Source organism: Elephas maximus, chromosome 21, assembly GCF_024166365.1.
Source record: "Elephas maximus indicus isolate mEleMax1 chromosome 21, mEleMax1 primary haplotype, whole genome shotgun sequence".
Lineage (NCBI taxonomy): Eukaryota > Metazoa > Chordata > Mammalia > Proboscidea > Elephantidae > Elephas > Elephas maximus.
Window position 1 is genome coordinate 62,334,268 of NC_064839.1, and position 24,099 is coordinate 62,358,366.

General features: G+C 35.1%; 1 protein-coding gene across 3 annotated transcripts in view; it reads right to left on the reverse strand.

The window, feature by feature from the left end:
* Window positions 1–5,872: 5,872 nt before the first annotated feature.
* The window catches only part of SPOCK3 (SPARC (osteonectin), cwcv and kazal like domains proteoglycan 3), a 513,758-nt gene continuing 495,531 nt past the window's right edge, over window positions 5,873–24,099 (reverse strand). For 2 of the 3 annotated variants that reach the window (XM_049864182.1, XM_049864181.1), the window contains exons 8-11: window positions 21,720–21,941; window positions 14,435–14,497; window positions 10,609–10,746; window positions 5,873–7,717 (exon numbers count right to left, since the gene is read on the reverse strand). In XM_049864182.1, the coding sequence (XP_049720139.1) occupies window positions 7,548–7,717; window positions 10,609–10,746; window positions 14,435–14,497; window positions 21,720–21,941 (593 nt within the window). In that variant the 3' untranslated portion in view covers window positions 5,873–7,547. Of the gene's footprint in view, window positions 7,718–10,608; window positions 10,747–14,434; window positions 14,498–21,711; window positions 21,942–24,099 lie in introns of those variants that run through there. The other variant, XM_049864183.1, reaches the window with a different exon arrangement.

Below are 24,099 nucleotides of genomic sequence, written 5' to 3' on the forward strand. Positions count from 1 at the left end.
AGGTCAGATCAGGAACAACAATATCTAATTAAATAGTGGCCTATTTTCACAGTAATATTTATATGAGAAAATAAGAATTTTGAAATTTTTGAAAAATGTAAAATGATTCATGTCACATATTTACACTCTGTTTGAGATAATTTGAGAAATGCCAAATTGGGCTCTCTATTCTCCTCAGTTTCCACTATTATCTTTTCCCTCCCCAAACAAATTCTAAATTACTTTTTCAAGTGTTTTACTCCAACCTATGCTCTAAGTTCTAAAATGGATTTCTAATATTTAATTATTGCAGTTATTTGAACTCTGGCACTTATAAATCTTACTCCAAGGGGCTAAAAATCAGTGGAACATGGCAGTATTTAGCATATCAATTAAAATGACTCCTTGAAAATTGCACTTCTGGAAACCTGTATTAAGAAGTTTCTGTAAATAACCCCTTTTTTGGATGGGCCATCTTAAAATGCAGATAACCAATGTTTTGAAAAGGTTAGCCCTCAAATAGAAAGTGCCTTTTAAGAAAGAACAATTAGGAGAGATCAAAATCAAGTTAGTATTGGATGGTATTGAGCTGGGGCTGCCTGACTTGGTGCTTTAGTCTCTATGCTGCTGTCCTGGGTGGCTTTTGGAGGTCACTTAATTTTTCTGAGCTAGAGATTTCCTAAGATAGAGCACAAGAATAACAGTATCTGTATTCCCATCTTAAAACAAAAATGTGACTTGTCAAAAAATAGTAGCTCATGTATCGATTTTACTTTTCCCCTTCTCCTCTAAATAAAAACTATACTTCTGTGCTTTCTGAGGGCTCGGTGTTGTTCTAAGTGCCTTTACACATTTTAAGGCTTGTAATCCTCCCCTACAACTCTATTAAAACCCACTGCTATCGAGTCAATTCTGACTCATAGCAACCCTATAGGACAGAGTATAACTGCCACATAGGGTTTCCAAGGCTGTAATCTTTACAGAAGCAGGCTGCCACATTTTTCTCCTGAAGAGTGACTGGTAGGCTTGAGCAGCTGACTTTTGAGTTAGCAGCTGAGTGCTTAGCCACTTTGACACAAATCTATTAGGTAGGGATTAGTATCACACCTATTTTACTGATTAGAAAACTGAGTCACAGAGAGGTTAAGTGATTTGCCCAAAGTCACACAGCCAGGATTCAAGTCATACAGAGCCAAGATTCAACCCTGGAAGCCAGGTTGTAGTGTTTATGGTTTTTGTTTGTTTGTTTTTTAAATAACTGTCATACTTTTATTTTGGAAAATGAATAAGGAAGATTGAAGAGAAATTCATACCTTTGGATTATGGTGTCGGCGAAGAATACTGAATATACCATGGACTGCCAGAAGAATAAACCAATCTGTCTTGGAAGAAGTACAGCCCGAAGGCTCCATGGAAGTAAGGATGGTGAGACTTTGTTTCACATACTTTCAACATGTTATCAGGAGGGACCAGTCCCTGAAGAAGGACATCATGCTTCTTAAGATAGGAGGTCAGTGAAAAAGAGGAAGACCCTCAGTGAGATGGATTGACATAGTGGCTGCAACAACGGGCTCAAACATAGCAATGATTGTGAGGATGGAGCAGGACCAGCCAGTGTTTAGTTTTGTTGTACATAAGGTTGCTATGAGTTAGAACTGACTCAATGTCACCTAACAACAACAACCCTCTTTTATTTATAACAGGTGATGCATTTTGCGTTAGATGCTTTAGTAGGATTGTCACTGAAATTCTCAGTGGGATTGGGAGACTTAGGTTGAAGTCAAGGCAATATGAGCTATATTACTTTTCAATTTCAACAGCCTCTAAAATTGGTGGTTTTGACACCTACTTTGTAAGGCACCACACTCATTACTTCTACTCAGAGTTCTTTGTACAAAGTAGTCACATTGCTCCAACCTGACTGTTAAGAAGACAAGGAAGATGTCCCCTATGCCAAGAGGAGAACTGGGTATGGTGAGTTCTATTTTCTCTAATACTTTGTAATATAAAAAAAATCATACCCATCTCCTAGTTTATTGTATGGATTCATTGTATGTAAAGTTTCATGTGTGCTACATATAGTAAATGTACACAGATATTAGTTAATAGTACCTGTCATGGATTGAATTGCATCCCTCCAAAATATGTGTCAACTGGGTTAGGCCATGATTCCCAGTATTGTGTGGTTGTCCTTCATTTTCTGATTATAATTTTATGTTAAAGAGGATTAGGATGGCATTGTATCACCACCCTTAGTTAGGTCACCTCCCTGATCCAATGTAAAGGGAGTTTCCCTGGGGAACTTTTATGAAGAAATAAAAAGAAAGGGAATCAACAGTGAATTGGGGACCTCATACGACCAAGAAACTAGTGCCGGGAGCAGAGTGAGTCCTTTGGACTTGGGGTCCCTGTGTAGAGAAGCTCCTAGTCTGGGGGAAGATTGACGAGAAAACCAACTGGGAGAGAAAGCCTTCACCTGGAGCTGACACCCTGAATTTGAACTTATAGCCTACTTTACCATTAGAAAATAAAATTCTCTTTGTTAAAGCCATCCCCTTGTGGTATTTCTGCTATAGCAGCACTAGATGACTAAGATAATACCCTTGATAATTAGCTATTCAAAAATGAAGAAATACTTGGGAAAACAAATATAATAAGAAATTTGGGTGTGGAATTCATGTATTTTTTTTTTTAATATGATTTTGGTACGCTATGCCCCTGTACATTAAGATCATAATTGTGCTTCTTTGGTATTTCCTACGTGCTGGTCATCACATTTTAATGCATTTTATCTTCACGATAACCTTATGAAGTAAGTACTATAATTAACCCTGTTTAATACATGAGAGTATTATAAACTGGATCATTTGTTTAATGAATGTGAATAGAGCTCTAAAAAGAGAAGGCAATTTTGTCTGCATGTAAACTTCAGTAAAAGTCTGGTGCTAACCTACTTGAGATACTTTACATTAAAAAAAAGAATATTGTTTGGGGGATAGATAGACATCAAAGCCAGGTATGCATACATGCATTTGTTTACTGTTCAAAGGAAATTACAGTACATTAAAAATAAATTCCCCAAGGATGTCTTTTAAAAAATTGAATACTGATGTGGTGGAGTGTGCATGTTTACAAAAACCTTACAACTGTTTACTTTGCCATTTTAAACTATATTTTACAATGTACTGATTTATTTTAATTTTACTTGCGAAGCTTTTAATGAGGCATATAGAAAAGTTGGAACCCTGGTGGTATAGTGGTTAAGAGCATTTCTGCTAACCAAAAGGTCAGCAGTTCAAATGAACCAGCCATTCCATGGAATCTCTAGGGGGCAGTTCTACTCTGTCCTATAGGATCGCTGTAAGTCGAAATCGACTCTATGGCAACAGGTTTGGTTTGGTTTACAGAAAAATAAGTCAAAGAGACATTAGGCAGTACAAAGCTGGCAGAAATTCATATACAGTTAAGGAGAGAAAATACTATTTATTTAAAAAGACTACTTGAATTGCCTTGCCCCAGGAAGGATGGTGTGTGTACTGTATATAGCTAATGCTTACCTTGCTTTTGTAGTAAATTTTGAAATAAAAGACGAGTAGATTTATAGCTGGGTGGAGAGAGAGAGAGAGAGAATAAAAAGTGATAGAAAAGCAGGCACTGCATCAGTATTACTTCCAGCATCTCAGACTTAGTGTCCCCTAGATGCTCCTTCAACATGCAGGGTTGCCCCCACTTCAGAGGCTTCTCTTTCTTCTTCCTGGAATGTTCTTCCCACACAGATCTTCATGTCTTGCTCCCTCACTTCAAAAGGACTTTTCCTAACATGGCACCAGGGCTAAACCACTCCAAATTTCAACCTGTCCCAGAACACTTACTATCTCCCTTTTCTACATTATTTTTTCCTTGTATTTATAACTACAGAACATCCTACCTATTACGATTAATTTTCTTATTTACTGCATGTCTTCTACACTAGAATATTAGTTCCAAGATTATTTTGTTTACTGCTGAATTTCCAGTGTCTAATGTGCCTGGTTTGTAGTAGTTTCTCAGTGTTTATATTTTGAGAATAAATGAACGAGTAAAATTGTATTGAATGCAAATATTCAGAATGAATTAAAGGATGAAAAAGGGAGCTAATACACATTATATATACAGGCATTCCCTGGATTACAAACTTAAGATTTATGGACAACTCATACCTAAGGACAGACCGCTATAAAGCCTATTATATTAAAATTTTGAGTTAAATAAAATGGTTTGTAATAAGGAATACATACACTACTCTTTGATGCTCATGAAAACACTGTGGTTTGGGTGTGTTTAAATGTTTTATACGCATATAAAGATAAAATATATACTATATACCAATACAAACATTTGACTAACTGATGCTAAATAAGAGCCTATGTACCTGTTCCGATTTACCTACGAATTTGACTTAAAGACAGATTTAGGAATGGATCTCATTCATAACCCGGGGACTGCCTGTAGTATATTTATACACATACACACAAATATATATTATATACAAATTGATACTTTATATAAAGTATTTTCAATTTTATATTTGCTGTTGAATTGGTTGCTTTCTTGGGAGTATGAATGTTGACATCTTTTTAAAAGTAACTTAGTTTTAAGACCATTATATTTGTTATTTTAACTTTATTTGCTAAATCTCCATATAGAATTGGTTTTTGCTTTGTTTTGTTTTTGCCAAGCAATCTAAGTTATATTTTATGATTCCTATAAATTTGATAAATAGATAAGATTATCCTACCACTCTTCAAAAATAATGCTATTGCTATAAAAATTAAATAAGGTATGTTAAATATGACAGTACAAAAACAGGTTTGAATATATTACTCTCAGTGAAGAAAATTATCTACTTTGTAATATTATGACAAATGGCCAAAATCAAAATAAAACAACAAACAAAAAAATTAATAACATATCTAGAAAAACAATATTTAGATGCCAGGGGCTCCAAGTTTGAAGTTCAAAATTTTCAAAACAATTTCCTTACTTAGTTTGTGAAGTAACCATTTTAAAAATCAGGAAATCATGCTATTATCTATACCCTATGTAAAAATGGCATGGTGGTGGTGTCTGACCTCTGCTAACTTCATAAGGGGAAAGGAGAATCAAGGCCAATAAATAGCCCAAGGCTGATTCCAATGAGGTGAAAGTCAGACGTGCCTCCTCTCTCCACCATCTTTACCAATTCTGACACCAACCGTCCCTCCCATGGCAGTCTCTACTTCCCTGTTGGGTTCGATAATTCATTGCAATGGCCACACAGATCTTGCAGACTCTACTCACAGTTATGGGGTTTATTAGGGAAGTAACAGGTTACAATTCAGGTTGAGGAATGCTTAGGATACAATTCTTCCAACAGGACAGCCTCTTCCCAGCCGTGCTCACAGGCATGCCTCTCCCTGGCCCAGTCTCTGCCCAAAGGCACTTTGCTTTCTCTCTCCGTAGGCCGGGAAGTCCCTGCACCATCTCCTGCGAGTCTCTCTTGCCACTGCTTCTGTCTTTAGGGTTAGAGTTTGCTCTCTCTCGGTCTCTTGCTTCTAGGAGTTTCTCAGCACGGGGATACTGGGTCCAAAGGACTCTGCTTCCGGCTGTTCTTAATTGGTGGTATGGAGTCCTCTCTTTCCTGCCTCTGGGGTGGCTTATTTCAAGCCCAGCAGGATGGCAAAACTGACTAATCCCCTCGGTGGGCTACAATTACCCTGTCTGCACTGTCCCACCCAAACTCCTGGGTGGAAGTTACAGGACCACGGTGTGAAAGGCCGCACTAAAGCAATCTGTTACACCACACCCAAGAAAATGATTAAGGAACAGTTTAAGTTGGTTACAAGATTCTTTATTTTGTAAACTATACATAAACAGTAAAAAAGAAAATGCATTATACTTTAAATATTACTTAAGGTCAACATTAATGCTTTTATTTAGTGTGTATAAATCAAATGGAAAGAATCCACCTTTTTGCTTTCAATGAATTGTATATTGGGAAACCAGCTGACTCACTGTTGAAATTAAAGATACCAATGTGTAACATTCAACAGGTTTTTCCATTTTTATTATGGGCATAAAACCATAGATCTGATATACTTAAAAGTGATGGTGTGCCAAAATGTCTGCACAATCAATTAACATGCTAACTTAAATACAACAATTAAAGCAATTTTTGCTACAGTTAAATCTTAAATGCTACTCTACACAATAATCATAAACAAGTCCACACGGCAATTATGTAACAATAGGAAAAATAAAAGAAAGAAATAGAGTCCATTTTCTTCATTCCAGCAGCAGTACCTATACTGGCATTAATTTGGTAATTAGGTGTGCTTATATATTGCCTAATATCCTATATTGGTATGCATGCTAAAACCTTTCTATTTCTATTTTGCAAGGCACCATACAATACTTTCTCTAAGTTTCAGCACTAGTAACAAAAATGTTGTAATTCTAATAGTAAATGAAATTTTTCTCTAAAATAGGAAATAAAAGGAGAATTCAGATTTTTAAACTTAACCTTGGGGCAAGTGACACTTTTACCAGTATGTGAAAATATGATTAAAATAAATCTTTCCCTTTGTCTTCTTACTTTAAATTCTGCACCCTAAATTGCTGGTCAGAAGGATAAAGAAAGCTAGAAAAGTAAAGAACTCATGCTGCTTAAAAATAAAACAGAATCTACATGAGACTGCCATCCAAATTAAAATAAAAATTTGAAAGGACAGCTAAGTTTTTAACTTTCAGAAACCATGGCTTTTCATATTTTCCATTTTGTGAAATACTCTATCATATCCAGAATAATTTTATAATTAAAAGCATCACCATTAATGTAACACACTGGAGGACTCTACAACGGTCACTTCGTGTTTCCCACCGTGTGGTATTTTCCTCATTCACCTTTGACTCACTCTAGGTTTGGGAGATGCCACCTTGGAATTGCAATTCAAGTCATGCATAATTTTATACAACCCTTAGGGCCCAGGTCACTAACACCAGGAAACCAAACCCGCTGCCATCGAGTCATTTCAACTCACAGCAACCCTACATGACAGAGTAGAACTGCCCCATACAGTTTCCAAGGACTGGCTGGTGAATTCGAACAGTCAGCCTTTTGGTTAGCAGTGAAATGCTTAACCACTGTGCTACCAGGGCTCCAGGTCACTAATAAGTTAATGTGAATTTAACTTAGAATTTCTCTCAGTAAAATAACACATATAGTCCAAGAAATGGATTATCATTGTTTGTGGGAGATCTAAAAAATGTTCTTATGAAAATTTGTTAATAGCTCTGCATAACTTTCTTTTCTTTTCTGACTAGACTCAATATGTGTTTTCTTTTTCTATAAGGCATAAACAAAAACTCAAAGTAAATGATTCTTATTCAAACATAAAGTTCTATGACTTTAGCTGCAATAGTTGAAATAATTATACAAAATATATGTGAGGTTTAGAATCACTGTATTTTGGGCAAGAAGATAATTCTCAATAGGCTATCACTTTGTAAATATTAGAAACTTAGAATTTATTGATCTCAGATCCCATCAATCAAATATATCCATCATGGTCATCACCACCATCATCGTCATCCCCTTCATCTTCATCATCGTCTTCGATTTCGTCTTCTTCATTCATAATGTCATCTTCTTCATCCTCATCATCAGTCCATTCATGGAAATCTCCACTTGCAAAATCCCCAGAGATCTCAAAATCTATAGCTAAAAAAAGTAAACATTATCTTTATTGGTTGAGTTAGTGGGATAGTTACTGAGAGATATACAAGTTTGATGAAATTAATAAAATTTTAATATGCTTTTTAGCTCACTTTACAAAGATAAGGAAAGGTCCATTCTCATGACAACTTTATCACATATTGAATCTCTCTCATTTGTTAAAATGTCGTATACTAACAAGCAGAATTATCACTGATATGTGATATGTAAGATTCCCTGTTCAGTTATATTGAGCTCAGCCCAATTTTTATAGAAACCTCTCAGACTTTGTTTTGAATTATACAAAGGATTAAAACTCCTACACTGGTATGGTAGGCAGAATAATTTTCTAACAAACATGTCCACTTCCTGGTCCCTGGAACCTGGCAAAAGGGACTTTGTAGATGTGATTGAATAAAGAGCCTTTAGATTGGGAGTTTATCCTGGGTTAAATAGATGACCGAATATAATTACATGGCCTCTTTAAATTGGATAATCTTTCCCAAATAGTATCGGAGGGAGACATGACTACAGAAGAATTGTCAGAGGTGTGCAATGCTGAAGGCTTAAAAGATGGACCAAAAGTGTCAGCCAAGGAATGTGCATGGCCTCTACAAGAAGCAAAAGGCAGGGAATGAAGTCAACTTCAGGGTCTCTAGAGAGAATAAGGTGCTGTTGACACCTTTATTTTTAGCACAGTGAGGCCTATCTTGGGCTCTGACATACAGATCAATAAAACAGTAAATTTGCATCAGTTTTTGGTAATTTATTACATCAGTAGAACACTGATACAGCTAGTCAATATTTTTAAATATATTTTGAAACCATTTATATTTATAGAGACCACAATACTCATTTATCTCAACCTGTGTTCACTTTTCCACCCATCAAATGTGTGTATGTGTTTATTCCCCACTCTATCTAATAGTTGTCTTGAAATTCCATGGTAGCTGATTAGAAGAAATTCATTCATGTAATCCAATGTTTATAAAATTATTAATCTCACAATAAATCACACTGACATATTCAAGCAAAATGTTATCTCTATTCTCCAACTTTATGTATTTTTCTTAATAATTAAACATGCTAAGATAATTCATAAATGTTTATGCTCCCAATATAATTCCCCTATGCACTTGTCAGGTTATTTTTACAGAAATAACACATGCCTTCAACATTTGTTTGCCAACCACTCCGTCCCCCGGGAGGTATTTTCGTAAGCATGCTATGCTATTTTGAGCAGTTGGCAAACAAACATAGAAAGTGCACATTATTTATGTAAAAATGCAGTAAATTCATCTGTATAGAACTTTCATTCATAACAAAAAATAAAATTCTTTATCACTGGTATCACTGGTCATTGGAATAATTAATAATAAAATCAGTTTAAACTACGTATTTGTTGTTGTTGTTGGTTGCCATCAAGTCGATTCTGACTCACTGAGACCCCATGTGTGCAGAGCAGAATTGCTCTACAGGGTTTTCAAGTCTGTGACCTTTAGGAAGCAGACAGCTAGGCCTTTTTTTCCAAAGTGCCTCTGGGTGGGTTCAAACTATAGCCTTTCAGCTTAAACATTTGTGCCACCCAAGGACTACTAAATTACATACATACATACATATATACGTACATTTTCTAAGACATGCTCTCTACATGTTAAGTCATGCTATATTTGGCAGCTATAGCTATCGAGTATGGCTTCTTTCCACTTAAATCCAATCATATCAGTCAGGTCAGAAAACCACAACAAAGCTATAAAAAATGTTATGGAATAAATAAATACAGCATACCACTAAATGAGATCATTTTAAATTGTTCACCACTTGTATTTTCCCATATAATCTCAGCTTAATTTTTTTTACACAATGCACTGAGGAGAAAAAAAACCATTTCTAAAATGCGAGGCTGAGTAAGCATATCTATTTTAAATTTTGGTCATTTTTTTATCAGTTGAAACTCAATCTGTTAATTCCAAGTTTCCGTACATTTGTGGATATGTGTGTGAATACAGTCAAGTGGCATTTGTCGTTAAAGCAAACAACAGCAACTAAAACCTCAGCACAAACACAATACAGGTTTGCATCTTGTATTGTGGAAAAATGTTGCATGAAGCAAATCAAGATCCTACATTTATAACTTTAAAATGAACGTCTGTGAGGTGTAATATTGTTTTTTAGGTATATCCATAGAATGTATGACCATAAAAAAGAGTTAGAATACAGTATTAAGTATAATCATCTTTCAAACGAAAGATTACACTGCCCTCAGCCAAACATAGGAAAACATGGTATATATCTGTAATTTATAAAAAAAACAACAAACCAAACCCATTGCCACTGAATCGATTCTGATTCACAGCGACCCTATAGGACAGAGTGGAACTGTCTCGTAGAGCTTCCAAGGAGCCCCTGGTGGATTCGAACTGCCCACCTTTTGGTTAGCAGCTGTAGCACTTAACTACTATGCCACCAGGGTTTCCCCTTATAGACTCTTACTTTATAAAATTGCTGTTTTTGTTTGGTGGTGAGCCTACATATTTCCTATGTCACTTTCTCCAGAGGTATACAGCAAAGGGGCTGTCATATGGGGACCTGGCCCTTACTGGATGTAGCTGAATTGGAGTAGAATGGATAGCAAAGGGCTGCCTAACCTGAGGGGAAAAAAGGGGGTATCTAAAATTTTTTCTGTACTTGAAGTAGGAAAACATCTAACCATATGATTCCATTTGTTATCTATACAATTTTCAATATGCCCGGAAAAAAGTCTTTCATGGTGCCCACTCTTAAGTGTATTATAGAGTCTTTGCATAAAGTAGGTCCTGAATAAATATTTGAACAAAGAAATGGGTTTTGGAATACTGTGCCTGGGATGTTATTAAACAAGTAACCCTTCTCCTTACCACAGTCTGCAACACCATTTGTTCTAGATCCTGTGACTTCGTTTCCATATCTGTCAACACACCAGCACTGCCCGACACTGCCGTGGCATTGTGTTGGTTTATAGTAGCCATCTTCATCACATAGTGGGATGTACAGACCTGAGAAACACACACACACATATACCAGGAATTCTACTCCTTTTTGATTAACATCATTTATGCAAGATATGCACACAGTGAGTGCCCACTGTATTCCAGGCTATCTAGTAGTGACACATGTAGAACAAAACAGGTAAGGTCACTGCTGTCATGGAGTTGCCCCTACCATGGTCAACTGCTTACATTTCATGAATTCTTCTCCTTGGGTAAGCAAATTTCCTTTCTTACCTTTTCCCATTCTACAATGGTGATATTTTCAGAGAGATAATACAGAATTAGAATCTTATTAATATCAAGCCTGTAATTGATCATCCAGGCTACTTAGCATGACATACCAGGTCCTTCAGTGTCTGGTCACTGCCAACTTCCTATCTTCATTTTCCTAAATTTCCATTCATATATTCCAAGCTCTTTCCATATCAAGCCGTTTCCTCTAAATTCAATGGTGTTTCATGTTTTTAAACATCTTTTATCTCAAGAGAATCTCCTTCCCTCCCTCTTTCATTTGACTACATATATGAAGCGTTCTCTTAAGAGGTTTTCTGATCTACTTCTTCCATCATACTTACATACATATATATATATATGTTTTCCGATATACTTCTTCCATCACATATATATATGTTTCCACATATATATAATTTTTTTTTAATTTCTATTTTGTCACTCCACGCTTTCACCACTACACTGTTATTCTCCATGTTTAGGAATATTTAGGATGTATCTCTTCGTATTGATTGTTGTATAAACAAAAGCTCTTAAGCCTCACAGTAGCAGGAAAGATAGACATTCATTTTCATGTCTATAATATCTAACATAAAAGTACCTGATATATTGCTAAAGTTGTATTTTTAATCAGGAACTTAGAATTATTCAGCAAACACTCTAATACTAGAATACAAACTCTAGGAAACTGGGAAATTTTCTTGTCTTTCCTGACCATTTTTTTCTTAGTGGCCAGACACATTATAATTATTTTTTGGAAAACAAAAAACAAATTAATACATGTTTAAAATATAAACTGTTACATTTAGTCTTGCAACCATATGAAAGCATATTTCACTCTTAAAAATTTTGATAATTCTGATGTGTAGGTGATTAATTTAGTTTAAAAATTACAATCCATTTGAAATATATTTCCTATTAGTCTTTAAATGAGGTAGATACAACATCACCAATATGGGAAACTTGAGAACAGCTCCTGTAGATTTAAGGCCCGGCTACAAGAATAAATCATCTCACCTATCTCTATATGTGAAAAAAAATGCTATAATTTGGCACATGTAGCATAAAAATGATATGACATATGGTTAATGCGGCCATATAGCTTATCCTTTAGGGTAGTACACTTTGGAAGTTCAAGAGAGCACTATTCAGGATAAGGCTACAGCTGCAGGCATCACCCAGAACTAAACTGACAGATTAGAACACATGGTCCCCTACTCCTGTACAACAACTGATCTATTTTAAGGTAATAGATAATTGGATTGTCCTACTCAAATGAGAAGTATTTAGGCCATTTAATACTCTGTAATAATAATTTTCATTAATCCAAAATAAGCAGTTTTTTTTTTTGGTCTGTAACTTAACCACAAATAATCAAAACCTGAATTTCCAGAGATTTTGTCACTCATAAGCTTTGATCAAGTCTAAAACATTTTCCAGCTGAATTTGAATGACTTTTCCTGTTGCACAGGGCTGAATTGCGATGCATGGAAACCAACCAGCCTACACATGAACGCATTAAGTCCACTTGTGAGCTATATGTCTCGTGTATCTTGTGACAGAATTAAGAGAAAACACACATTTTAGCTTTTATACGGAGTCATTTTTCACATCTATAACTGCTTTATTACAAACCATTAGGATTTTTTATTTTGTACGATGTGACTGAACGAGGGTTTTCGAGTAATAGGAAAACCATCATCTAAACAGGCAATATTATAATTGTAAAGGTAGCATGTCAAAATGTACTATAGATTAATCAGATTCAGCAAATTTACCAAATTATGTGTCACTAAAGACACAAGGACATGAAAACACATGAAAAACCTTGTATATGTGGTATTTTACATTAACCAAACAAGAACAAAACCCGTTGCCATCGAGTCCATTCTGACTCATAGCGGCCCTATAGGACAGAGCAGAACTACCCCATACGGTATCCAAGGAGCGCCTGGTGGATTTGAACTGCTGACCTTTTGGTTAGCAGCCTGAGCTCTTAACCACTGTACCACCAGGGCTCCATTCTAGACTAGATTCTGAGCATAAAAAAAAGGCTATCAGAAAAAAAACTGGCAAATCCAAATAATGTACACAGTTTAGTTAATAACTTTCTAGCAATTAATTTCTTAGTTTTGACAAATGTATCATGGTGATTTGGTAGATGATAACTTTGTGGAAGCTGGAAGAAAACCCTAAGTACTATCAGTGCAACTTTTCTATGACTCTAAAATTATTCAAAATAAAAAAGTTTTTGTAAAAATTGTATATTTACAAGAACACAAAATAATCTTATGTAATTTTTTTTATAATATTTTAGTAAACTGTCAATAGCCAAACATTCTAATATTTCAAGGCTTTGCATGAAATGTGGTATATCTACCTAACCTCTCTCTCTCTATTCATCTATCTGCCTACCTGCCTACCTACCTACTTATAAATAACTATTTCTCTTTCTACATGTGGTTGTGCAGTGGTTAAAGTGCTAAGCTACTAAGCAAAAAGTCAGCAGTTGGAACCCACTAGCCACAGTGCAGGAGATAGATGCTGCAGCCTGCTTCAGTAAAGATTTACAGTCTTGGAAACTCTATGGGGGCTGTTCTACTCTGTCCTATAGGGTCACTATGACTTGGAATTGACTTGATGGCGATAGATTTTTGGTTATATGTATATCCAGCAAGTTAATCAAATTATATGTCACTAAATCTCTCTCTCTCTCTCTATATATACTTGTTTAGTGTATATACATATATACTTGTTTTGTGTGTGTATATATATATATATATATACACACTAAATGTTTATGCATATATATTTGTTTTTGCTGTTGTGTGCTGTTAAGTCAATTCCGACTCATAGTGACAGTAGAACTGTCCCATAGGGTTCCAAGGAGTGGCTGATGGATTCGAACTGCTGAGCGTTTGGTTAGCAGCCTGAGCTCTTAACCACTTTGCCACCAAGCCTCCTGCTCCTACACACACACACACATACGCGCACACACACACACACACACACAATGACAGTAAAAAGTACAAATGAAAAACACTGAAAAGTCAGTTCAAATTCCCTGAGGTACTCTGGGAATGTTTTTGCCTCATCCCTACAAGTATCAGCTTTAAATATCACATATATATATTTATAGCCTTCAATTCTTGAATTGTTAACCACGGAATTAGAATTGAAGTTTCTGCTGATGTTTTAACTTTAGCATTGTTTAAATCTCTTTTTTACTTAATAACTTGCAAAATGAACATTATATGAGGGTAATAAACTAGACATAATATCTTTCAATAGTTAAGGTAATAAAATAAAAGTAAGTTTAATGGCATTCAAAAACTTCATAAATTTTGTTGCTAAAATTTAGTGCACTCTATCTTTGTTGGCTTAATATTGATTTTATGTTTCTGTTTCCCTGGGGTTATTTATGTAGGCAATAAAGCCTTCAGAAGAATGATCTATTACTCACCTAGGAGCTTCTTCACCCCTTGCCGCTTTTGAATATTGCTGAGCTCCGTCTGGCAAGGTGGGTCTGCAACGACATTAAAAGTGTTACTTCAAGGATTATAGTTAAAGAAAGAAAGTAAAATTTCTACATTATCAAACTTTGCTTAACTTTACAACCCTTTAGGAGACACTAGATCTCGAACTTATGGAGATACATACATATGAATACACGTATATTTGCGTGTGGGGCTGTATGTGTGTGTGTGTGTGTTTGTGAGCGCTTTCTTAATTATATATAAGGAGCTCTGGTGGAACAAAGGTTAAGTGTTCGGCTGCTAACCACAAGGCCAGTGGCTCAAACCCACCGCCTCTTGTGGGAAAAGGTGTGGCAGTCTGCTTCCGTAAAGATTTCAGCCTCGTTTCTGCCTTGAAAACTCAATAGGGCAGTTCTATTCCGTTCTGTAGGATTGCTATGAGTCGGCATCGACTCGAGGGCAATTAAAAAAAAAATTATATATGTATAATGTGTATCTATTTCATATTTACGTGTATGTATATGTATGTGTGTATATATATATACTTTCCTAATTATAATTAATATTAAATCATCTTGATTTTCCTCAGAATGACTAAATTGGATGAAAAAATAAAAATGGTGCAAATACTTATACAATGAAAAATACTTCTTATCATTTAGTTTTAAAAGGTCAGCCAGCTCAATGTAAATGCTACTAATTGACGGCTGCCACAACAATTAACTGATTATGTTTTCCTCCCGTTTAAAATAGTTCCTAGGATATAGAGAAATAGCTGTGTATTACAGAAATCCTCTTTGAAAAAGATTAGTGCTTCTTTCAAGTTATGTCAGAGACACAGCTATAATTTTTAAAACTGTATGATATCAATAAAATTTGGTCTTTTAGTTCCATCCAGATGTTTCATGTATACACAAAATTTGGAAACAAGGCACAATATGCAATAATATCTGATAAACCATCATTTAAACATAAACTTAAAACACTTAAAAAGTTTGGAAAATAAGTATTTGCCTACTTTTTCAACCTCAATCACTTCAAGGTGGGCATTTGTGGAGAATTGAAAAATTGTAAATAGAAAGGATACAGTTTGGGTTAGATTATTCTTGTACATTCTTACCTAAAAACAATTCAATGTATTTTGTACTCCTATTCTAAAAATTGAAAACCCTGGTGGCATAGTGGCTAAGTGCTACAGCTGCTAACCAAAAGATCAGCAGTTTGAATCCACCAGGCGCTCCTTGGAAACTCTGTGGAGCAGTTCTACTCTGTCTTAGAGTGTGGCTATGAGTTGGAATCTACTTGACAGCAACGGGTTTGGTTTTTTTTTTTTATTATTCTAAAAACTTGCTGTCAATGCTTACTATGTGAAATTTTCATCTTAAACTATTGAAAAAGCAAAACAATAAAATAGAACCTATTGTCTCGCACTACATTGTACTAGGGAGAAGACAAAAGGTATACTTAATTCCGATAAGTTTTAAATCATTTATCAGTCTTAAAAACATTCAATTATTAAAGTAGCAAAGTGAAAAGAAGGAAAGAAATAAAGTGCTTAGTATGTACTTGACCATTTAATATTTGAGGCAAAAAAAAAAAAAAAGAAAATGTTCATCTTGTAGACTCTAAAATCTGAAGAAAAGTAATTTGATTGTAAAGCCTGAATAAATATCTTACTGTTCCACTCATTTTGAAATTGGTCCACCTGACCCCTTTGCTTTTACCAATAACCTTGAGAGTCTCTTGCACTGAGTATTACAGGAAGAGTAATCAAATTGTATAGTATGTTTTTACGAAAATCAACATTTCAAAATTTACTGTCCTCCAAGTATGACATCTTAGAACAAAGAGAAAAGATTCTAGCTGAAGTTTCAGTATTATATTGAAAGTAGAATAATTTTGCTTACATGTTCACTACTGCATTGGTTGAACATTCAGGTATATTTGTGTCTGTCTCTCAATTAGTAACATTACTAAATAAGCCTGATTTTCAAGAGTCAATGTCAGTCCTGTAAGATCTGGATAGGGGAACATTTTAAGATTTCAAAAGAAAATGTGACAGACTAGGCTGTGAAATATATATAACATTTGGCTTCTTGGAAACCTCATGGAGCAGTTCTACTCTGTCCTCTAGGGTTGCTATGAGTTGGAATCAACAGGACGGCAATAGGTTTGGTTTGGTTTGATTATTTATCAGCCAGCTCCGTAAGTACAGGTATACCTGGAGCATTTAATTGAGAATTTGTTTGCCATTTCAGCCCACTTGCAAGAATGAATCTAGATGAAAGGGTAGCAATCCAACAAATTGCATGGATGTTTGAACATGATTACACTATGGATATTTTAGTTTAGGGTATAGACACAGACTTATATCAGAAAACTTATTTTCCCTAGACTGTTTACTGTCTAATGGTGTTACAAATTTTTGGATAATTCTGGATTTTATATACCTAAAACTTGGATAAGAATCATGAATGAATAAAATATAATTTAATGTAATCAATAAATTTACAGTTAAATAGTCTAAACTCATTTCAAGGAAAAAGAAGCATGGAAAAAATTCACTATTTAAGTAAGTGCAATGTCTTTGAAAATTGATTACATTTAGCATTCTGTATTTCAAGACTCAAATGTGAAACTACGTTGGGGCCATTCCGACATGATCTACCTTAGGAACTGATAATTTTTAATACGACAGTAGCAATGCATTTTTATCTTCCCACAACATTTTGAGCTGAATAAAGTGCCACTGGGAAAAACAGACAAAAAAACATATCTATACGTATACTATTTTTTTTTATACGATTACAGTACTAGTTGTTATTAGCTGCCATTGAGTGGGCCCAAAGCCTATGGACAACCCAACAAAATGCTGCCTAGTCCTGTACCATCCCAGGGATCTGGGATCAGACCACTGCACTCCATAGGGTTTTCACTGAGTGATTTTCGGAAGTGCATTGTCAGATCTTTCTTCGTAGCCTGGAAGATCTGCTTAAACCTGTTCAACATCATAGCAACGTGCAAGCCTCCACTGACAGAAGAGTGGAGGCTGCGCACACGGGATGCATTGGCCGAAAATGGAACCCAAGTGGAACCTGAGTCTCCCACATGGAAGGTGAGAATTCTACCAGTGAACAACCAATGCCTCTTAGAATTAAAAAAAAAAATCATTGCTGTCCAGTCAATTCCAACTCATAGCAACCCTATAGGGCAGAGTACCACTACTCCACATGGTTTCCAAGGAGCAGCTGATGGATTCAATCTGCCAACCTTTTGGTTAGCAGCCATAGCTTTTAACCACTGTGCCACCAGGGCTCCACCGCTTAGAATAGCTACTAAAATATATATAAAAAATTTTTTTTTTCCTACACTCACAGTTATCGTCCTTTCCGGGGAGTATATTTTTGTTAGCCTTCAGATGTATAGAGACAACTTAGAGTAAAAACTAAAAAAAGGTGTATATTTAGGAGTTTGGGAGCCCTGGTTGTGCAATGATTAAGTGCTGGGAGAAAAGACCTGGCGATCTGCTTCTGTGAAGATTTACAGCCTAGGAAACCCTATGGGGGAGTTCTACTCTGCGCTATTGGGTCACTGTGATCAGAATCAACTGGATGGCACACAACAACACGTTATGGAGTTTGTGAGTTAGTACCTAGGTTGGCATCACTAGGCCTCACAAGCTGTAGACTGCACAACTCTACCTACACAGCAATATAAATGGTGCCCTGAAGTTATGCAGCAAGATAGCTCTCTAACTTCTAGATAAACCATTGCCCTTATTTTTTCTCTCAATATATCATTAGTCATCTAGCTTCTCACAGAATGGATATACTTGACTGTCTTTATTAGATTCATTTCATCTATGGAAATTTCAAATGTTCATTATGCTTAAGGACAACATTCTCCTTATTTAATGTTTTTATTCAACAGGAAAAAAAGCATTTCCTTTAAAAAGTATTTAATTAACCCTGCTTAATCCAAACTTTGATATTTCTACCTGTAGGTAAAATGTATAAATGACTTTAGAGGTCATTCATGTCATCCATTTCCATTGTAATCTTGAGGAAAACATATTGGATTTTTTTTTTATTATTGAAATTAGACTTGCTGATGTTATTGGTACTGAATAGTACTTGCCAAAAATTTGTGAAGTGTTGTCTGTATGACATTATGTAAACAATAACCTTGCAAATTACAAAAACAGCATTAAAACTACTTGGAGAAAGAGGTTAAGGGCTCTAGTTTCAAATCCCAGTTCCTTTACTTACTCATTCTATAATTTAAAGAGTGAGAAATAAGTCTAAAACTTATTTAAAGATCAATAATTTTCAGTGCTTAGCCATAAATGAGAATAATAATACAATCACAGGGTTATTTGAATAATAAATAATTTTATGTAAGTGAAAGACTAGATGGACCTGAATAAATGTTTGTTTTCTTTCTCTTTCATTGATTTCACAAAACATATATATATGGAAAACCCTGGAGGCACAGTGGTTAAGTGTACTGCTGCTAACTAAAACGTCAGCAGTTTGAATCCACCAGGAGCTCCTTGGAAACTCTATGGGGCAGTTCTACTCTGTCCTGTAGCGTCACTATGAGTTGGAATCGACTGGACGGCAATGTGTTTGGTTTGGTTTTTGAGAGCTTTGAGCATAGTTTTACGAAGTATTCAAAATCCCAAGTCAATATTCATCCTATTCAGTCTTTCAAGATTGCTTACAAAAAAGAATTCTAGAAACCACAATCTTAAATATTTTGTGTTGTTAATTGCCATGATTTCAGAAAATTAGTCATAGAAACAAATTTGTATTTGAATTAATGTTAAAACATTTTTCAGAAAACTAAGAATTTTACTTGCTTGAAATTTTACATTCTCAATCTCATTTTTAAACATTTGAAATTAACATTATCTTCATATTTCTGAAAATTCTTTTTGAAAAACACTACTGCTTTATTTTCCAATATCCAATATCTGTTGGAAAATAAACTTAATCTTACACTGCAGTTTTAAGTCACCTTGGATAGTATTGCTTCCCATTCTACTCACAATTATAATAAATTTGAGAATTTAGTTTTTTTATTGTGCTAAATATATATGTACCAAAATATTTGCAGTTTCAGCATTTTTACATGCAAAATTTGATGAAATTTATAATGTTCACTATGTTGTTCAGCCATCATCACTACGTGTTTCCAGATTTTTCCATTACTTTTAAAGGCAGCTCAGGGAACTCTTGGTATTCTTTATTGAATACATAAATGACAAAAGAACACTGTTTTACAAGAGGAAATCTTAAAAGAAAAAAAATTAATGTTTATTCGTCTTGAGAAATTACTTGCTGAATTGAAAGATTACAGAGTAGTAAAATGTCATGAGCCCTCTTAGTTACCCTGAAATAACTTTTGTAACTTTTTCTAGCATATTTAAGTAATGACTATAACTGCCCAAATGCCCTTAGGCTTTTGAGGAGTTGTATAAACTTCTATATTGTCTCAGATTCCATTGAATAAAATATTTCTGCCAAGCATGAAATGATTTCAGAAGTAAATCTTCATGTAACTATAAAGTTTTTAACACGCTGAGAGGAAACCACTTAATATATGAAAAGTACATACAGCAAAATTTTGCTTTGGGGACTTTTATTCAGTCTATAAATATGACTTCAAAACCCAGAAATGTTTGAAGATGAGAGTATTTATTTCTGTAGATTATAGATTCAGAGTTATCAAAATTTGCTTAAATGCTCATGTATAAACACCTGAAGTTTGCTTTGCTAACATAAAGTTAAGAATAGTATTTTCAATATTTTCCATAATAACAAAAGACTGATTACATGTCCTTTTATGGGCGTTTACCTAGACTTTTTTTTTTTTTTTTACTTTTTTATTCTTTGAATTACTTAAATATACACTAGTCATTAAAAGCAGCATGTAGTTCTTTAATGGTGTCCAATTACCTGGAAAGCTTACATGTATTAGTAAAATAACAGCGCGTTTGTGCGTGTATGATTTAAAATATTTTAATAAAGTGAACCTGTTTTTGCGCTTTCTTTAAAATAGTTTATAAAAGGTTAAAGTACTCTACAAACCTTAATATTGATTCACCACTAATCAATTTATGGATGGTTACAGCATCCCCAATTGCTAAACTATTATTAATATATGAAAAAGTAATCTGGATGGTAAGACACTTTGTAAAATATGTTAGTTTTCCATATGAAAAGCCGAGAATCCTTAGTAGAATCCAAAGTACCTTGTTCATTCTCTCAGTGGTCAAGAATTTTCAAATGCACTCACAATATCAAAAGTATTACAAAAAACCAAACCAAACCCACTACCTTCGAGTTGATTCCGACTCATAGAGACCCTACAGGACAGAGCAGAACTGTCCCATAGAGTTTCCAAGGAGCGCCTGGCGGATTCGAATTGCTGACTCTTTGGTTAGCAGCCATAGCACTTAACCACTAGGCCACCAGGGTTTCCGCAAGTGTATTAAAAAAAAAATACATTAGCCTAATTCCCAGTTTTTTAATATTAGCACCAACATTGCCTATATTGTTGTCTCCTTAGCTTCCTAAAACTTTAGCATAATGTGAGTTTTTCGGATGTAATTTCCTGTACATTATTAATTGAAATTTTCATGTCGATTGATTATATAGTGTGACTCCAATTTTACAAGCTGATATTTCCTAATAAAGAAGGATGCATAAAGAACTAGCATCCATCCAACTCATCTAGCCTCACCTCTTTGAAATAATTAAGACACTTTCTTTGCTAGCTAATTTTGAAAAAGCTAAGTTATTTCAGAAAGTTTGAAAGACCAAGCCATTTTACAATTTAAATGAGCAAAAGTAACGATATGGTGAACGCTGTGGTTCATTTGGCTCATTTAATAAGATCACAAAATAGAACATTAACACTCCACAGTATAGTGATAAAAAAAAAAAAAACCATTTATTTTATACCGTAGGCAAAGCAGATAGCAAATTAATTTTAATGATTACTTTTAATATCTATGTTCTCATATCTCAAAGTGCTTTTGGGCGGTTCATCATGGCAGCTATAATAAATTGCATTAATATAAAGTATTAATTACATTTTTTCATCTTATTTAGCATGTTTTGCATCTCTAGCAGAGGCATTTTGTTCAACATGCTGTTTATGTGCTCCTTTATTAAACATTCAAATTAGACATCTACAATCATAAAGGAATATATAAAGTTGGCATGCTGGTCAACTATCTGCGTCTCGAGGTGTCTCATCATTTACCTTGCTGTCTCTGGAAGCAGTAGCACCATTCGTTGTTAGATATCAAACTGTCCTTGTATGTGTCACAAGAGTTGAAGAACGCCTTGGTGCACTGTTCGTTCTTATCGAGGTAAATGCTTCCCAGCTCTGACTGGTCCAGTAGCAGGTCATAGTTTGTATCGAGCCTGTTAAACATCCAGCCAAGTGAATCTTTGCAAATTGGCAAAATACTAGTATCAAATCCTAAAAAGCAAAGACAAGGAAATTATTAGCTTAATCTGAAAGATGCCATCAGCAGCAAGAAAAATAAAGCAACCTATTAAGTGGTTAATGTAGGGCGTGGTTAATGTAGGACGTGGTTAATGTAGGGCATGGTTAATATAGGGCATGGTTAATGTAGGGCATGGTTAATGATGTAGGGCACCAACTCAAGAGATAGCTATGTGGGGCTTTACATTAATCTTGGGTAATTTGTTTCCAGGTAAAATGGGGATAGTAACACCTACCTCACAGGATAGTTTCAAGATTAATTAACAAATATATAAAGCATCTGGTACTTATTAATCATCCATTATTTGGCAGTTACTGTTACAGCTATTACATTATATATTATTTATTATTATTTTTGTTGTCAAGCTTCCTCTGAATAAACAGGTTATCATGACACACACTGTGTTAAGCCCATTGCTGTCAAGCTGACTCTGACTGACAGCAACCCTGTTGGACAGAGTAGAACTGCCCCATAGGGTTTCCAAGGCTGTAATTTTTCCAGGAGCAGAATGCCACATCTTTCTTCCTTGGAGCAGCTGATTTGAACTGCCGACCTTTCAGATCGCAGCCGAGCACTTTAACCACTGTGCCACCAGGGCTCCTGACATGCTGCATTAGATGCATATAAGTATTATTAAATAATTATGGCCTATTCATAAGGGAATTAATTCATTTTTATTCAAGACAATAAAAACACTTTAAATGAAAGTATAACGCACAATAAGTAATAACCTCAATAATGCTCCCAATCTTGATAGAACCATGATGACTATGATATTTCACATAAAGAGAGAAATCAAAATTATCATGTACTTTACATAGCTATTTGTCTTCTGCCTCCTCCAAGACACTATTTTTACAATTAACAGAATGCTATAATGGGAGACAGCATGGTGCACTGGATGGGGCAGGTGTAGAGAGATGACAGCATTGGGTTTGCATCAGAAATACCCCGTCAAAGATGGGTTACCTGGGTATGCCACGCTAGGGCACAGTGCCCTAAACAGCATCAGGTGCAATGTCAGTCTTTTGACTGTTTCAAAATTTGCTTTCAACAATTCTTATTTTTCAGATTTAAGCCAGGTTAAACATGTACTTTGCTAATCTCATTTTTGTTTTACTTGCCATTTTCTACTCATCACAAGTGAAAGTCACATATTAACTCAATAACCTGGCAGGGAAGACAGCCCGTGTTTGGAGATGTGGAGATTTTTCTGAAAACTGAGTATCAAAAGGATTTAGCTCTTTAGCCATTTAGAAGTGCAATTCTATGTACGATGAAGTAGTTAATTTTATGCTCTAGTTTTAGAGAATCTATTTTGATAATTTTAGTTTGCTATGAGTTAGAATTGACTTGATGGCAATGGGTTTGTTTTCGTTTTGGTTTTTAATATTTCTAAGAATAATTGCAAATATCGGTATGGATAATTAAGACTAAAAATTAAATAGATACTTACACTAGGAGATATTTGGACTTGAGAGATTCATAATTATACTAGTCTTTTGGAATTTATTTCATTAACTTATTCAGAATATATTTAGTGCTCTCCATGTGTGTATCACTGAACTAGGCTAGGGGGACACAGAAGTAAATGAGGTATTTGTGGAATTCCCACAGAAATATACAGAAGGAAACAGAAAAATTTTCCCACTATTTCTATTTTCTTGGTAAAACTGTTTGTAGAATTGAACCAGAATTATCCTAATCAACAAACAAAAACAAATAGCAAGCATGAATTGCTCATTTCCTATACACTTTCCAGGTTCTGAGATTTGTCTGGGAAAGCAAAGTTTAAAAATATAAACAAGGCCCCTATTCTCTGGAGCTGACTTTTAAAACAGCAAGTTGTTTGAGGTATTGTTTGAAACTTTTCCCTACTATCAAACCCATTGTCATCGAATTGATGCCTACTCATAGTTACCCGCTAAGGCAGAGTAGAGCCGCCTTGTAGGGTTTACAAGGAGCAGCTGGTGAATTCGAACAACCAACCTTCTGGTTAGCAGTTGTAGCTCTTAACCAGTGCACCACCAGGGCTCCAACTATGACCGAACCTGTTGAACCAGTGCCGTCGAGTCAGTTCCGACTCATACCGACCCTATAGGACAGATTAGAGCTGCCACATAGCGTTTC